We start from the raw sequence: 18,963 nt of genomic DNA on the forward strand, positions 1-18,963 counted from the left end.
CCTTCTCAGACATCTCAAACTGGATTTCTGGGAGACATCTTAAACTCGATATGTCCATAACTTATCTTTCTCCCTAAACATTCCCTCCACCTTCCCTATCACTGTAGAGGGCAACACCATCCTCTTGGTCCTTCAGGCTCACAACCTAGGAGTCACCCTAGATTCCTCACTATCTCCTACCCCCCATATTGAAGTGTTGCCAAGGCTTGCTGCTCTCACCTTTGTGACATTTCTTGAAAATGCCCCCTTTTCTCTTCTGACACCATCACCACTCTAGTGTAGGCCCATATCACATCACACCTTGATTATTGCAATAGCCCATTCATGAGTGTGCTGCTTGGTGCCTCGAGTCTTTCCCCATTCCAATCTATTCTCCATTAAGCCACAAAAGTGATTTTCCTAAAATGCAGATCCAATAACGTCACACACCTACTCCATAAACTCCAGTGGCTTCCTATTGGCTCCAATAACAAATACAAAATCCTCTGCTGGACATTCAGAGCCCTTCATAACCTAGCCTTCTACTAACTTTCCTGTCTTTGTCAACCTTACTCCCCAACACATACTCTCCTTCTGGCTGTTCCACGAACAAGACATTCTACCTCTTTGACTCCCGGCACTTTCTCTGGACTAGAATGCTCTCCCTTCTCCGTTCTGACTATTGACCTCCCTGGTTTGTTTTAAGTTCGACTAAAATCCCACCTTCTACAGGAAACTTTCCCTAACCCCTCTTAATTCCAGAGCCTTCCCCCTGTTAATTATTTCCTATTTATCCTGTATATAGTTTGCTTTGTGTATATTTGTTTGTATTGTTGTCTCCCCCATTAGACTATAAGATTTTGGGAGGCATTGACTGTCTTTTAGCTCTTTTTATATCTGCAACACTTACACAGTACCTGGCACATAGTAGGCACTTCATAAATGTTTATTATTATCCCAATTTTATAGTTGAGTAAACAGAAGCAAACAGAATTTAAGCTATTTGCCCAGGGTCACATAGCTTTAGTAAGTCTCTGATTGTTCTCAAATCTACCTTTCTTGCCCCAATCTCATTTGTTGACCTCCAATCTTGAATCTCTAACTACCTTTCAGACACCTTGAACTGGATGTCCAGTAGTTAACTGAAACGCAATATGTGCAAAACAAAATATGTTATCTTTTAGCTATCTATGAGTGTCTGAAGCCAAATTTGAACTCATGTCTTCCTGGCTCCGGGCCCAGCACTCTATACACTGTGCCATCTAACTGAGACATAGTTTCCATGAATGATAGTTCCTCTGTACTCTGACCTGGTTGTACTACATCTCAAGTATGATGTTCAAATTCAAGTGACAAAGTTTAAGAAGGGTATTGATAAACCGAGGAAGGCAACCAGGATTATAAAGGGCCTTGAATCTATGTCATACAAGGACTATTGGTTCAAGAAACTGGACATGTTTAGCCTGAAGAAGAGAACTCCGTGTGTGTGGGTGGGTGGGAAAGAGGGGAGGGGAGGTAGTGAGAGGGAAGAGAGCAGTGATGAATAACATGCTAGCTACCTTCAAAATTTTGAATTTGAAGTTTTGTTGTTTAGAGCAGGGTTGAGACTTACTCTCCTTGGCTGCAGAACCAGGAGCAACTAGAGTTAAACAGATACAGATTTAGATTTATGTCAGAAAAAAAACTTCCTAACAATTAGAGCAGTCTAAGAAGGAAATAGGATGCCTTAAGAAGAAGCTGGTTTGCCTCATTGGAATTTTCAAGCAGCAATCACACTTGTTCAGGTACATTACAGTGCAGATTCCTTGTTTGGTTATAGACTGGACTAGATGGGGCAAAGAGGTCCCTTCCAACTCTGAAATTCTGTGATGCTGTGACATTCTTTGATAGGGGTTGGGATGGCGAAGGTAGGAAATATCAGCTATCTTGTTTTCACCCAATAAAACACTAAAGCCAAGAGAGTGAAACTGCTTTATCCATGGCAAAGTGACAAACTTGGGAAAACAACCAACACTCCATCGATAAAGGAGAGGCTGTGTAAACAGGAGGAGAAGATTTCGTAGTACGTAATGTTGCAAGGGAAGTAGAGGTGTGATGACCCAGGAAATTAAGTATTGTAAGCATTTTGTATAGAAGTACCGATATATCGACTTTAAGTAGGAGGGTAAAATTGATATCTTTTACCAGTTCAGCAACCCCAACTATGGAATCTAAGCAATAAGGTTCATCATCACGTGATGGCCATTTCATCAATCTACCAGTAAATCAATAAGCATTTATTAAGTACCTACTTCGGGCCAGCCACTGTGCTAGGTGCTGAGGATATGAGGATATGAGAACAAAAGTGAAATAATTCCAGACCTTGAGTTTCAAATCCAGCCAGCATCTATACACACATTTGTTTATACAAAATAAATACAAGTTGACTGGAAAAGGAAACAATAGCATGTGGGAAGATCACGAAAAGGATTCATTTGTTCAAATATTAGTATTTAAGTAGAGCCTTCAAGGAAACTAGGAATTTGGAGACTGAAGCAGAAGGACGACATTCCCAGAGTGGTGAACATTTAGTGTGAAAGGAGGGAATGGAGAGTCGTGGATGAGAAACAGCGAGACCATTTGGCTGGATCAGTGTGAGAATGAGGGGAGTAAAATGGAATAAGGCCAAAAAGGTAGGTTGGGACCAAATACTAAACAAAGAGGTTTAATTCTGGAGGTAGAGAGGAGCCACCAGAATCTGAACAAGGGTGTGACATGAACAGATTTGTCTTTTGAGGAAATCACATTGGTAGTAGTGGAGCGGAGGATGTGTGTGAGGGGAGACCTTAGTCAAGAAAATCAATTATGAAACCACTGCAATATCTGTGAAGAGAAATGCTGGCATGAGTGACAGTGAGTGGAGAGGGACAGATGTGAAAGATGTGGAGGTAGAAACAACAAAATTTGGTAAATAAGTGGTTATGAGGGATTAGTGGGGAGTTGAGGATGATACTAAGATCATAAACCCGACTGTGTCAGGATGCTGGTGACCTCAATTAGAAATAGGGTAGTTTGGAAGTAGGGCTGAGTTTTGAGAGAAAAAATGAGCTCAGTTTTGGACTTGCTGAGTTTGAAATATCCATCAGATGTCCATTTGAGAACATGCACTGGGCAGTTTGCTGGCTATGTTGATATGGGGGTTGGCAGTATCAAAATGGTAAGTAGAACATTTATTAATCACTTGCTTTATGCTAGGTACTATGCTAAATGCTGAGGATGGAGATATAAGCAAGTAAGACAGGCCCGCCCTCAAGGAGTTTACATTCTAATTGGGGAAGACAATACATGAAGAGGACCTGGAAAGGCATGGAGGACTGGGGTAAGGGGGGGTGGGAGGGTGATGGAATAATGTAATACAGTTGTGAAACTGAAGGTGAAGGAGAAGAAACATTGGAGCAAACATATTTTCTAAGTATGAGGTCAGGTCCTCCTACAGTTGTAAGACTTGGTATAGGAGGTGTAAGTAGAAAATGTTCTTGGGACAATACTGGATGAGTCACTTGTGAATGTCTCCTGTGATAATCCATTTTTATTTTATCAGTGTGATAATTCCAAATGTACAAAGTCCTTCCACCAATGCAAGTCAGCAACTCTCTTCGTATTAGAGAATTACTTGAGGCACTAAATTAGGTGATCTGACCATGATCACACAATCATTTTTTTTCAGAGCTGGGTCATGAACTGAGTTCTTTCTGACCCTATACACTACACAATTCTGCCTTTCAATCATAGATTTGAATCGTTCAGAGAGATAGAAGAGGCAGTCCTGCCAAAGTGTGGTAGAGTTTCACCTGACACCTAAACTGAGCTACATGAGCAAAAGATTGTCTGTAATACAAGCTGTGTTTGTGGCAATAGAGGACAAAGAGGCTATTTTCCCCCACCTCTGGGCTACAAATGATTCAAGGAGCATTCTCTGGAAATGTCAATTTTTATGTTGAACCAAGCAGAGATTAGGAATAATTTTCTCTGTTCATATGATTTGTTCAGTTCTTTAAGAACTACCAAACTACCAATAAATTTACATGTTGAAGTTAAGATTTAAGCAGTCCAATATATTCCCACTATGTGATATCTGCAATTCTCAGATCTGATGTAACTGTGGATTAGCAAGCAAACGTCTCTCCAGTGAGTATTACATTCAATCACTTAGTTATTTGCCAAAATTAAATGGTATTGTTCTCACCATGGTAGTGTTTTTTTCCTTCCTGTCTAGTCACCAGGGCACTTTTAGCTGCTTAAATGAATGCAGGTCCTTTATGAGTTTTAATTTTGGTGCATATTTGTTGGTTTTCCAACAGGACTAACCCTATAAAAATTAGCTTGTTTAGCTAAACCACCACCTTGATTAGCTCATATACAAACACATACATTTACACAAAAGTAGATTGTGTCCCTTAGCTTTAAGGGGAGGGGAATTCTTAACCCCTTTCATGCCAAAAGGAAAAAGTTTTCTAAGTTAGCTATTTCCAGTACTTTTAATTCAGCACTTGGAAAGCAGATATTTTTTAGTAGTAGTGATAGTAATGCATACCCATATGCTCATTCTTTCTTTTGACCAGCCATAGGCTTTGCAAAATGAGTAGTTGAAATTTGCTATTTAGTCTAAGGGCACAAAGTATTTCCTCTTTGCAGATGTTAATATCAACCACAAAAACCTCTCCCACAGAAATTATACATGCTCTTACAGTTTTTAAGAGGCATTAGAATTTTGGACAGTAACAGTTTAACTTTCATTCTAAGGGGAATCCATGAGAAGAAATACTTAATTGTCATTAAGGAGAAACTGTCAATGGTGATGGCTGAAGAGGAGATAGAGAAAAAGGACCAAGAGAATGTATTTCCTAAAAGAACTGAGTTTACCCCTAATTTTATGAAGAAATATGAAGAGAATCCTTGAGAAGAATTTTTTTTTTTTTGGTAAGGCAATTGGGGTTAAGTGACTTGCCCAAGGTCACACAGCTAGTACGTGTCAAGTGTTTGGTCTGAGGCCGGATTTGAACTCAGGTCCTCCTGACTTCAGGGCCGGTGCTCTATCCACTGTGCCACCTAGCTGCCCCTAGAAGAAATTTTAAGTGATACCCTGAGAAAACTGAGTGATGGGACTGTTTCCAGAATTGAGAATTCAGCAGTTGTAATAATGGTTAAAGGTGACTTTGTATATGATCTTACTCACAGCTGATGTATTTATGACTTTGTTTTTTATCTTTTGTTACATTTGATAAATAGCAAAACTGGCAACTTTCATGTTTACTTAAAGTAGGAGATTGGGAATTTGATAAAGTTGAGCAAATGCTTAATATTTAATAAACTGAGGTAGGAGTTCAGAGTAAATTGAAAAAGATGTTGCAATTTTAATAAGTAATATGAAAATGTTAAAAAAAAAATCCCCTGATTACCTTGGAACCCAGGATGAAAATGAATAGGAAAAATGAACCAGAAGCAGATACAAAGTTATCTTCACCTAGGCTGCATATGAATATGGTTATTCTAATCACCATTACAAAATATTAACTAAGTGCTGGTCATAATGATGAGATGCATAGTGATATGGGAAAAGACTTGGATTTGGACCAAAGGAATCTAGGTTCAAATTTCAACTCTGCCACTTTCTTTCTATTTCATTCTAGAAAATAATTCAGTGTCTCTGAGACTTTCAACATCTGTAAAATGATGAGTTTGGATTAGAGTCACTAGACAACATCTGAGGTCCCTTCTAATTCTATATCTATAAGCAACTTCACTCATATTGTTCTAACTAAATTTGTAAAATGAACAATTACAAAGCAAACAAAACCACTCTTGATCAGGCATCAGTTTTAAATGGAAGTTATTTATGCCATTTTGTCTATATATAGGTGGAAATAGTCTGTCTCTACTGTGATGTTTATCTGAAGTCTTCAATTCAAAATTGTTGTTGTTGTTATTGTTGAGTCATTTTTCAGTTGTTCAATTTTTCATGACCCCATTTGGGGTCATGCCATTTCCATTGGGGTTTGCCATTTCCTTCTCCAGCTCATTTTACAGATAAGGAAACTGAGGAAAACAGGGTTAAGTGACTTGCCCAGGGTCACACAGCTTGTAAGTGTCTGAAGTCAGATTGGAACTCAGGAAGCGGAATCTTCCTGATTCCGGGGCCAGCACTCTATCTCCTGCGCCGCCTAGTTGTCCCAAAGAACACATTAAATGCCTACTATAGTATGTGCAAAGCACTGATACAAAGACAAAAATGAAACAACCCCTGCCTTCAAAGAACTTATATTTTACTCAGGGTCGGGGAGTTGGAAAAAAGGGGTCAATATACAACATTTAAATAAGTAAATGAATACAAAGAACAGTATATACAAAGTAATACAATGTAATTTCAAGGAGAATATTACTGGAGTAACTAGAGGCAAGAAGAAAGGTCTTATGTAGGAGGTGATACCTGAGCTGTGCTTTGAAGCTAGAGGTCTACTAAGTAGAGCATAGGTGCAGAGGGAATTAACTCCAGGCATAGGGACCACTGGTGTAAAGGCACATCAAAATGTTTTTATGCACTTGTGTCTACTTATATACCTGTCTTTCTTTTTCTCTACACAATCATCCATTAAAGAGACGTTGACATTTTGATAATACTTCTTGACTTTGTTCATCTTAATGCACTCTTACTTATTGTGCACTTTTTCCATGTGAAAGAGTTCCGTCTGGTTTAAAAAAAATTAATCAACATTTTCTTTATAATTCCCTCTTCTGAGAAAGGTTATAGTACAAGATCCAAGATACATATTTGCATCTAATAAAGAGCAGTAGCTTAGGCCTTCTTACTTAAAGTCTATTTTCTCAATGTCCCCTTAACAAAGAATATAGGAAATAGTAAATGACTGGGTACCTAATAGAATCAGTCCTTGATAAAGAAAGGAAGGTACCTAACCTATTAAGGTGGAAAATGAGCACAGGGATACTAAAAGCATTAAAAAGGTATTCTCATTCTCCCAATCAAAAATAAATTAGGCTTATCATTCATAATATTGAATGGTGTTTAAAAGTGAAATTAAAATTTTTGAAAGACTAAATACCCATAGTTATCAAATATTGCTGATAATTACCCTTTCAAAAGGCTTAAAATAATGCAATGTATTTCATTTCATATTTAAGTAACTTAGTTGTATCAAGGGATTAGATGGGTATATAAAACTACAAAATGTTTCACTATTGGGATTTCAAGAGGGGAGACTAATTGACCTTGAGCATAAAGGGGATTGACAACACAGTGAAATATACTAATTTGTTTAGTAATATTTTGAAAATGTATATCACTATGGCATTTTTTCCTGACCTTAGATTTCCTTTTTTTGCTTTTATATTCATTTCAATATTGCCACCCACATAGATGCTCAGAAATATGAGGAAAGCTTTTCATAGAAAAAGAAATTTCTCTTTGGATTCACAGATGATAAAATAGTTGCAGAAACTTTTTGTGCTAAGATGACCTTTGTTTGGTGGAAGGAGCAGAACTCGCCCTGTGATTTCATTGGTAAAGGGAATTGCCCATGAGGAAATTTCCTATACCAAAGCAGATCAATTACTGCTCTGCAATTGATGGTTTTGTCTATGGTCACGCAACTATGGCTCTCTTAAAATGACTGTATCGCTCTCACATATAAGACTGGCCTCTCATTATACTGTGCTAAAATTCACAAAACATGTAGATTTCTAAGCAAAATGTTCATAACACATGCCACAATATAGAATTTCTCATCACTTTATTGGAGAATGTTTTAAATATTAAGATAACCTGATGTCTGATGGATTTGATGGAATATTTATATTTACTTAGTTAATCGTCTTTTTGTGTATTTACATAATATGTGTATGTATATATATTTGTTCTGATATATTGTTATATATCATACATTGAGAGGTAGCTTGGTGTAATGTGGATAGAATGCTGGTATCAAAGTCAGGAAGACTTAGATTCAAGTCTTGTCCCTGAAACATACTGTGTGACTCTGGTCAAGTCCCTTACTCTCTAATTGCTCAAGGCCACATTCCAAAACTCTATTGTAGAACCCATTTCCACTGGTAAAGATAGTTTCCTCACTGGAAGTTCTCAATATCAATTAAACTACAGGTTGTTTCCATACACATGGACGTATGTATGTGTATATGTGCCATATGTACACATGTACACCCACAGAAGATGCACAAAGCATTGTAGTTTTATAGTGACCTCTCCGAGCCAGTCACAGTGTTATGACCCATAACTTTCAGGGACACCTCTACTTCCTTGCCTCTCACTTATCACTAATTCCTTTGCAATTTGGCTTCATCATTCAAATGAAACTACTCTCTCTCAAGTTATTAGTGATTTTCTTCTATGTCAGATTTAATGGCCTGATCCTTTTTGACCTCTCTGCAGCACATAACACGGTTGATCACCACCTTTTCCTCATGGTCCCATCTCTCTAGGTTTTCATGATACTATTCTCGCCTGATTTTACTAGCTAGGTTGATCCTTCTCAGCCTCCTTTGCTAATTATTCACCCAGGTCATTCCAAATAATCGTAGCTGTCCTCTAAGGCTCTGTTCTAGGTCTTCTCTTCTCCCTCTGTATTAGCCCACTTGGCAATCTCACCAGCTCCCATTAGTTTAATTATCATCTATGCAAGTGATTGTGTCATGTATATAGATAATTTCCAGATTTCTATATCCAGTCTTAGTCTCTCTCCTGAGCTCCAGCTTCAAATTGCCAACTGACTTTTGGACAGATGTCCCAAAGGCATTCAGACTCAACATGTCACATGTCGAAAATAGAATTTTCCCATTAAACCTTTACTTTATTCCCAACTTATTACTATCAAGGATGCTACCATTTTTATAGTCACAGAGGCTTACAATCTTGGTGTCATCCTCAAATTTTCAAATTTAGCCTCCAATTTTTTTGTCACCTTGTCATTTCTACCTTCACATTACCTCCCATATATCCCCTTGTCCCTATTCACCCAGCCTCCAACCTAGTGCAGGCCTTCATAATCCCATACTAATATATAACCTTTCTACCTCATTTTTCCCCATTCCAATCTATCCTACACTAAGCTGCCAAAATGATTTCCAAAAACACAGGTTTGACCATGTTATCCCCCTATTTAACAAACTCCAGTAGTTCCCTATTACCTAAGTAAAGGATCAAATACAAAATCCTCTGTTTGGTCTTAAAGAGCCCTTCACAGCCTGGTCCTTTCCTACTTTTTTCCAGATCTTCTGAACATCATTCCCCTCTCTGCATTCTGAGAACAAGCTACACATGTCTATTCTTTACACAAGACAGTCTAGCTCCCAACCCCATGCCTTTTCACTGGCTGTCCCCTAGGCCTGGAATTCTCTCCTTCCTGACTTCTCCAAAGACACCTCAAATATCCATTCTGCAAAATTCAAGGTTCCCCCACCCACACTTACCTCAATACCTTCCCTCCCAGATTACCTTTTATTTACACTGTATATACATTGTGTATAGTTATTGTCACGTCTCCTTCATTAACATGAGATCCTTGAGAGCAGGGCCTGTGTTGTGTGTTTTTGCCTTTCTTTGTTATCCCATCACTTAGTATCTTGCCAGGAGTATAGTATGTACTTAATAAATGCTAGGGTTTGGAGTCAAGGAGACCTGAGCTCAAATTTCACCTCTGACACTACTTATGTGGCCATGGGCAAATCATCTAAACTATAACTTATCTAATAAGTTTAGACAGATTTCAATCGAATCTGGTGAAAGGAGGTCCCATACTAAGAGTTCCTATCCTAGCTGATGAAATCAGATGTGCATGATTTTTTTAGTGTGGGTCCACTCTCCATTGATGTAGGTTAAAAGGCCACTACATCTTAGGCTGTTTCACAAGTATCTTGGCTAAAAAACATCCATCATCTTGTAGACAGACCTCTGACGATGACCTTTTCATCCTCAGGTGTTACTAGGTTTACACCATTTAGAGCTTCATAGACTTTCCAGAATGTCCAGCCTACTGGAATAGTCTTCCAGAACCCAGCGGGGCATTATCATCATGGTAATGAACAAAAGGAATAGCATAGCAGTAGAAGCGTTTACATATATAGGTTAAATGCATAAAAATATGTGACTAATCCCCCCCCTCAAAACACCATCTTGTAGTTAAAGTATCAAAGTTACTATTACCAGGATAAAGTGCATGCTAAACAACATTTTAACAAATTCGCAAGATAAGCATTTATAAATGTGGTAGCTCTATGTGGGTTACTTTAAGAGAAGTATGACTAATTGTAAATAATTGAAAAAAGGATTTATTGTTTCTGCATACAAAATTAGATGAAAATAGCTAATGTAAAACTTTTTTTAAAAAAGATCAACACCGCATGACTCTTGTTCTATCAAAATTTTGTGGAAAACTCATTTTACTGTCACCAAGAACAGGGAATATTTACATTCTTCCCAATGTTAACAACAGATCAGAGACTTTTGTTTTGGCAAAATTTTCAAGGCAATTAATGAATTTCCTATATGTGGGTCTAAGCTCATCTCCAAAGTAGGTACCTTTAATTTTTCCCATCTTTCCCTTTGGAACATTACTTATATTTTCTTTGTGCTTGGTTATTATTAAGTCTGTAGATGAAATGTTTTTATGTAAATAACAGTTCTATAAAAGGGATGCAGTTATTCCCCTCCCCAAATTCTGAGTTTTTGCCACAAAATTTAGTTAGAAAAGTCAAAATGGTCCAAACTACATATGTAAGTATTGGGTTTAACTAATAAAAAGATACCAAGTTGACTGTGTACTAGGAGTTCAACATTTTTCTTAAAGATTGCTTTGAAAATTTGCAAATGGTTTCATATAAACATTGACCCTCCCCTAGCCCCACAATGTTAAAAAAAAAAAGCCAAACCTACACAAAACCCAACATCAACCACCAAATGTCCAAAATGATTCAGAAAGAAGATTCTTCTGCAATTGCACATTGAAATGTGGACTCAACAACAACAAATGCTTCAAGTAAGTTTCATGCCAATCATCATTAAGAGTCATAACATTACTGAAAAAAGTACACTTGTTCTTTTGGAAGAAGCCTTACAGAGACCTTCCATGGAGCATGGTTTGAATCATAATTTAAGATTTTTTTAAAAGAAAAAAAAACAAAGTCTTCTCTTTGGACGTAAAGAAACAATGAAAAAAATTCCAATTTTGATTATGTAGAAATAACTCCACTATGAATCCGCATTTACATTAATGGATGCCTGGAAATACCACTTACTATACAGACACTAATCCCAATATGTAAAAGACGGTATCTGGCATGTAAGTAAACATGAGAGATACTGATCTATCAACAAGTATCATGTTTCCTTAAAGCCGATCCATTGAACAAACCTTTGGATCCAGAAGTATTTCTTTATTCCTCTTCCTTTCAGAGGGATGAGGTTCTAAAACAATGACTTAGGGGATCCATGGAGAGGATGGAGTAACAGCATCAAAAATATTTTGGCCTTCCCCCCCACCTTTGAAAAAAAATCATCTGCTTTGTTTTACATGCCACAGGACAGGGCCCCTCCTAGTTTAAACATAAGGGTTCATCAGATAATGAAACAATCACCCTCTTTTCAGCAACTGAAGAAATTCTTCTGGAAACTCAAGTATGCTACCTAAATAGCTCCTGAACTGCTGAAACTGCAAGTCAGTCCATAATCTAATGTCATTGTAGAACAACAAAGAATTTTTTTCAAAGAAAGGATTTTAATTTTTCAAAGGTTAAAAAAAAGTCTAAGAAGATTATGTTAACAAACAAAACTCTCTTATCCCAGTTTTATGAAAAAGGTACGTAACACATGGGCAGCAGTAGAGTGTTGAAAATTCCAACTAATAAATAGTTTCAAATTAAGAATTTTCTACAAAGTTTCTTTAGAAAACAGGACCAGTATTCTTTTTTTTTTCCTTTAAAAAATTAACGATCCTGTGGAATGCATTCACTTCCAGATAAACAGACACAAGAATGTTGATGACAGGTCAACAATGCTGAATTTGGGACAGTTTACAGTAACACTTTTTGCTTTTTGTGTTTTTTTGTTTGTTAAGAAAAAAGTCTTACTTGTTTATTGACTAAGGCTAGAGAACAAATCATATGGTCCTATTTGGTGCATTTTCTACCATGATCCAAGATCAATGTATGGATACAGACAGACTGGATCCAACTCAAAGCAGAAAGACCCCAAAGAAAATCAGGACTACTGTTTGGTCCCTCCTCCTTCCCAATTAGTACTTTGTTTGCAGAACTGGGAGAAAAAAAAAAAAAGACAGAGAAACAAGATCTTAACGTTTCAAGTGACTAAGAAAAGTCATCAGTAAGTGGCATAAAAATGGGTAAGGTCACTGGGCACTGGTCCTGCATCAAAGGAGCATAGGTGGGACTCGAGTAGCTATGACATCTGGTAGTGTCATTCCCTCAATGACATTAGAATAGCTGTATGCAATAATAAATAGATCAGTTATAAGGCAGTGTGTTGAACATGTATTCATCCTGTGGAATGGAACCCCACAGAGAGATACATGATACCATACACATTCATTAAGAACGAGTTTTTTGTTTTGTTTTGAAACTTTTTTCAAGGCTATCCAGGCTAACTCTTCTGGAGTATTTCCTTGGTAAGAAGAGCGATCCTCTGAGTCTTGTCACTTAACCTCTCTCCTTTATCAAGAGATGATGACTGGCTTTAAAGAAAAATAAAGCTGAAGAGGGTTGTTTCATTTTTATTTTTTTCCTTTTGGTTGCATCATTCTGAGTGTTTCATATTAAAAAAAAAAAAACCACAACCAAAAAAAAAAAAAAGAGCCCCGATAGTTTTCGATGTATCCAGTTGCTGTATCCTCAGGATGTTCCAGATGTTTCCAGGTAACTCTGTAGTTTACGGACTGTGGTTTTATCCAGAGAGCAAAGGTCAAAGTCAAAGGTTGTGTTCGTGATATGAAAGTGTCCAGTTTCTTCTATAAGGTTTACAATCTGGCAAAATAAAAGAGGAGAAAGTTTCAGAAATGAGCAGGAGAAAAGGACAGGGGAAAAGAGGGAAAGATGGAGACATAGTTTTAGTTCAGTAGCCACAGTAATTCTTCATGTCCTGATATATTTTTTATTTACATCAAGAAGACCCTATAGGGAGTGGCACATCTATTGATCTGTATTCACTGGCAAGTCTGCCGTTTAAGGAAAGACATACTGTCTTTAATATCAGCAACTGAGTGCCTTTCGCCATTTATCACTCATACCCTTTAAAATGCATAACCAGCTTTAAAAAAAATTATACACTGGTATCCTCTCTATGTGTATATACTTGGCACCCTTCCCCCCTAAGGGTGGGAAAATTATAATGTGAGGACACTAAAAGGAATTTAAAGGAAAAAATATCAGAAAAACTAGTACATGACCATGCCATTCTTCAAGGAATTTGGAGATCAGTATTTAATTTCTAAAACCCAAATAAAGGTTCTGAGATTCATTCAATAAGCTATGATTGATTGATTGGAAATGGTAATCATAGTGTTTATCGAAGGGGGTGAGCATCTTCAATAAAGATATCAGTTATCTCCCGATTAGGTAGAAGCCTAGGCAGTTGTGTTATAGAGGAACTGAGAGCCCAGTGGGAGGTAATTATGGAAAGGGAAATGCATATGTTGATTAGGATCTATTGAATTATGAACTGTGAGGTCAAAACAAAGTGATGGTCCTCATCTTTATTGTATCTCCAGGGCCTAGCTAACATCACAGGAGTTTTATAAACATTTGTTTGAGTAGATCCTGGCTATTTTTGCTTATTTCACTCTCTTCTACTTACCTTTCTTGCTTCAGATAACTGTTTCCTTACCCTCAACTCCCTATCTTGCTCTGGCACATCTTTCTTCAATTCACAGTACAGAATGGAAATACAATTACAATTCATGTTTATTAACTAAAGGGTTATTATATTTCCCAGTCTCAGTTTACTCAAAACTTTTAACTCACCCACTGCAACAACAAGAAAAATGAAAACCACGCTATTCTTTTTATTTATAATATGGGGCATTTAATTAATTTCAACTACCACCATTTCCCCTTCAAGTCAATGACTCTTGATAGGAAAAATAATACAACAATAAAGGTTTAAAGGATTCCCTAGCACTGAACTATAATCTTTTCCTTATCTTGGGACAATCATAATTTTAATAATTAATATCTTACCTTAATAGATACACCTTAAGACTTGCAGGCAGCATAATATAGTGAGGGGAAAGGGAAAGGGTTAGGAGAGGGAACCTCCTGATTTGGAATTAAAGGATATGGGTTTAAATGCAGGCTCTGTCACTCACTACTCATATGACCTGCGAATGATTCAATTAACCTCTTAGGGCTTCAGTTTCCTTTGAGGCAAAATGAAGAGGTTGGACTGGATAATCTCTAAAGTCCCTTAGTGCTATATCCTATAAACTTGGCAGTTTCTATATCTCACTCATTTTCATTGAGCTATTGTTCATAGATCTGGATTTTCACTGCAACACTAAAGTGATTCACCCAACCTGCAAAGAACCTCCCTTGCCTCCATTCAATATTTTATTTCCCAAGTCATTCCAGTTCTATTTTTATGTGACAATAAGGTGACCTTTACTTTCTATGTCCAGTTTAATGGTTACAGTTGATAAGGATTTTTTTCACCTCTTAAGAGAGAAATCTCATTTATAATAAAAATTAAGTTATAGAAAACAGCCACTTTAAATTATAGGTAGATAACTTAAACCTATAAGTACAAGGATTATTACCCTAATTTTACAGATTGAGAAAATAAGGCTCAGAGGTTCAATGACTTTTCTGCTCAGCTAGTAAATAACAGAGATAGAACCTGAACCCAGATTTTCTAAGGCTAAGAGCAGTGATGTTTTAGCATTGGCCCTAACTTCAGCATGTCTCAGTTTCTTGAAAAGAATCAATGAATATGAAATGAATCAAAAAATAAGTGTTGGTCATTCTTTTTTCCTGGCTCCATACACTGGCTGTAACAGTATGGCACCTCAGACACAGAGCCAAGCTTTTGAGTTTTATTGGCTCATCCCAAGAATCCCAAGGTATCCTTTATACAGAATCAGAGCTATACTTTAGGGATGTTAATTATGAGGAACAAACTAGAATTTAATCTAACTTCCATCTATCCCAGTGTATGACATGAGAGAACCAGTAAACATTCTTTTGCATTTTGAACAGGTTACTGGAATATTGTGTCTAAGTCTGGTCCTTATGCTGTCAAAAGTTGGCAGAAAAACTTGATCTAGAGAAAGGTTAAAAAAAATAATACTAAATGGACAGAAGACTAGGGGCTGTTAGAGAAGAGGCTATAAGGGATTGCATGCCTAAAAATGCCAGGTTTTATAAGGCAACTAAAAACAGTCATTAAAAAAAATTTTTCCCCATGTCCAACCATATTCATGATGTAATATCAATTCTTAAACTTTCAGGTTCAGTTAGAGTAACAGTTATTCTAACCCTTGCCAAATCTTTCCTCTTTCTTTCCACTTATCTTTCCTCTCATCCCTTCTCCCTTCTTATTATCCATGTTCACAGAAAAATAAAGGGCATCTGACAAATTTCACCAAAACAAACACAAGTTTTTGTGAGCCTACAAGAACACATCACAGTTGAGCCAGAGAGCAAGACAAGTAGCAGCAACCTTCTAGGGAATTCATTACTACCTGCCAGAGGGAGCAACATTAATGGTATGAGGTATTAGTGCCTGCAGACCCATCCTCAATCAAGTCAAAAATACTTTATAAAGAAAAATAAGTTTTGGTGCTCTGCCAAGAAGGATGACAGAATGTCAGAAGCACTATAAGAAAATGCTATATTGCAATGACACAGGCACCCAGGACTGACTCATTCTACTTTTTATATATTAATGTACAAGTCTATATATAAAATGTGGCTCTACCTCCATTTGATTTCCATTTATCACATTGCAATAATTAATCTGTCTTTAAGTCCCTCCCCTCAACAATAACAATAGTAATAATAACAATAAAATCTAGAGTGATCGCATGGGGAAAAAATAGACAGAGGATTATAGTGGGGGAGCAGGAGAAGTAAAATAAGCTCTGAAATTCATTTTTCAGATGATGGGGAATGTGAACACATATGAGACTGATTACTTCTAGCCACGTCAGACTCTTACGGGTAAAATGCATGCTTTGCGTTGTGTCTTTTTTTTTTCTAAACTATGAGATCTACTTAGGTGGTTTCCATCCATTCTTAATTATAAAAAGTAAAAGCACTGTCATCATTGTCAATTATTATTGTCATCATTATCATCATTTGTATTGCATTAAAATCAGAATTTGTGTTTGGCTGATCACCAGGAGGGGTTTGAAATGCCCTTCCTTTGTGGGCATGCAATAGTGACATAGGGTTGCTGTGGTTCTGGAGTTCTTTTGTGTTATGGATCTCTTTGGGAAAGCTAAGGATGCCCTCCTTGGAATAATATTTTAAAATGCAGAAATAAAATACACAGAATTACAAAGGAAACCGAAGGTTAATTTTTAAAGTTATTAATTCTTGCCCTCCCCATCAAAATTCATGGACTCCCTAAAATCTATCCACAGACCAATCATAAGGGAAAGAAACCCTGTTGTGGCTAGTTTTGCCCTAGCATGAATCAAGCTTTTGATTGCCAAGATTCTTCTTCATTTACATACTTTTAGAACACATACACAAGTATCATGTACGTTTTTTTTTTTTAAAGTGGGGGAAATCTTCCTGTAAGCAAGAAAACTCTTGAGATGGTTATATACATCTTCTATGACATATTTCCATTGAAATGTGGAAGCGTGGCACAGTGGAAAGAACTGAGGATGGATGCATAGTCAGAGGACCTGGGTTGGAATCTTGCTTATGACACTTACTATCTATGTGATCTTATAACAAGTCATTTAACCTCATCAGCCTTTAAAAATGAGGAAATTGGACTAGATGATCTTAAAGGTACCTCACAGTTCAAAATCTATAATCCTATGATTTCAGTTACCACGTATCTTGAGCCTTTGGAAGGCTTCTTCAACAAAAAAGTGAAAAGTCTAGCTCTTTTTATTCCTTATTCAGGCACACAAATAAATCATGATGATGATGATGATGATGATGATAACAAAACCCACTTCTGTGCAGACTCCTCAGAGTCAGATTTTTTTTTTAATAGGAAAGTTACACGGAAGAGCCACAGAAATGGTTGGAATGGGAACCTGGTCCACTGTGAACTTTGCTTTGAATGTATCCACTAAAAAGAGCGCATGAGCATTTATGGAATGCAATTTGCAAAATGAGAAGCTCACAAGGCGGAGAATAGCATTAGTACTCAATAACCCTAAGTTTTACAATAGGAATTAATTAAGCAGTAAACCATGACAGGACATGCATCATGGTCTCATAATCACACGCTTCAGATGCATTACAAGGCAAAAGGCCAAAGACAGAGTGCTTTCAATAGTCCAAGAAATGCAATTAGGGTGAAACAATATGTGCCCTGGAGTGCCTTTATGCCAGGTTAAAAATTCATAGCTACTCCCCCTGTGTCCCCCTTATTATTACCAAGGTTATCCATTTAGATTTAGCCTTGTAGTCAGGCACCCTCCTCACTGTTCTTTGGTCAGAATAAAGGGGAATGCTAACCTTGACACTGATAACACCCCCAAGAGAAGTCATTGAAAGACATTTTCTATTGTTTTAGCTTTTATCCTCCCTATGGAAACTGAAGAGACTGGATGAGTAAGAAGGATATTTGGAGATCTTAGAAACGGAATGGAGTAAATGTAATAATAATGATTTATTGGCCTCTTTCCCTCCAACTTTACATTTTATCCATATATAGAATTTGGATAAGAACTACCATCTCTCTGCAGCTGCCCTTGGAATTAGGCAGTGCTTTTGTACTTGGGAAATAAGAAGAAATGGGAAAGGCAGGACTCACTGTGAATGTCTGCCTGGAGACTTTGCTGAGTATCCTGGCAGCATGGTATTTGCCTGGATTGCTTTGTGAAATCCTTCCAATCTGGGGCAGATTAACAAAAGGCGGGTGCCCTGGGGCAAACACAGTCTTTGAGAGTTGATTATATACAATGCAATTTATTGTGTGAAATGGAGCTTTGGGATCCCTCAAATCTGGGTTATGGAGCAACTGCCCCTTTGGAATTACATTAAGTGACCTCTCTGTCCAGCTCAATCCAAATCTCTCCCTCTCCTTTTAAAATTGGATTCTATGCTCGAAAGAATTAACAGATTCAATGGGATATGGTCTCCTCCATTGGTTGGGGTCAATTTAAACATTTCCTTTTTGGAAAAGGGAATTGCAGTCATTCAGAATTAGTTCATGGGGAGGGAGATGGGAGTTGGATGGGAAAAATGAAGACTAATGAAATAACAACAAACGAAACCACAAAGATTTACTGAAAAACAAACAAAACAAATTGAAATTCTACAAGTGAGGAAGCATAGTAAAAACCTACTAAAAACAACCACAATAAATAATACGAGGCAATATGGTATACTAGAAAGACCAATGGCATACTAAAGGAACCTGGGTTCAAATCTCATCTCTAGCATTTACTACTTTGGGAAAGTTACTTGACCTCCTTGAGTTTCCTCATTTGTAAATGAAAGGGTGGGAAAAGATAGACCCTCAGTTCATTTCTAGTTCTGGTTCCTTGGTCCTATATGCATTCTGCTTCCCATATACAAGCCTATTTTAAATAAAAGCCTCTTGCCTCACCCCCCCATTAAGAATTCTAGATCTGCTCTTTTGTTCAGAAAACCTTGGAAGGGTTAGAAAGAATATAAGACCAAAGAGATAACTTGGCTGGTTAAGAAACTTTAATCTATTTGGAGATTTAAACAAAAATGCATGCACAATAATCAGACCTAATTTTTTTTTAAAGGTGAATT

At 37.2% G+C, this 18,963-nt stretch overlaps 1 protein-coding gene across 3 annotated transcripts in view; it reads right to left on the reverse strand.

Moving 5' to 3' along the window:
• Positions 1-10,325: 10,325 nt before the first annotated feature.
• MLLT3 (MLLT3 super elongation complex subunit) overlaps positions 10,326-18,963 on the reverse strand; it is a 289,127-nt gene continuing 280,489 nt past the window's right edge. For all 3 annotated transcript variants that reach the window (XM_027859116.1, XM_027859115.1, XM_027859113.1), the window contains one exon: positions 10,326-13,020. In XM_027859116.1, the coding sequence (XP_027714917.1) occupies positions 12,889-13,020 (132 nt within the window). In that variant the 3' untranslated portion in view covers positions 10,326-12,888. The remainder of the gene's footprint in view (positions 13,021-18,963) is intronic.

The sequence above is a fragment of the Vombatus ursinus genome, unplaced genomic scaffold (genome assembly GCF_900497805.2).
Source record: "Vombatus ursinus unplaced genomic scaffold, bare-nosed wombat genome assembly UNPS02014158.1, whole genome shotgun sequence".
NCBI classification, from domain to species: Eukaryota; Metazoa; Chordata; class Mammalia; order Diprotodontia; family Vombatidae; genus Vombatus; species Vombatus ursinus.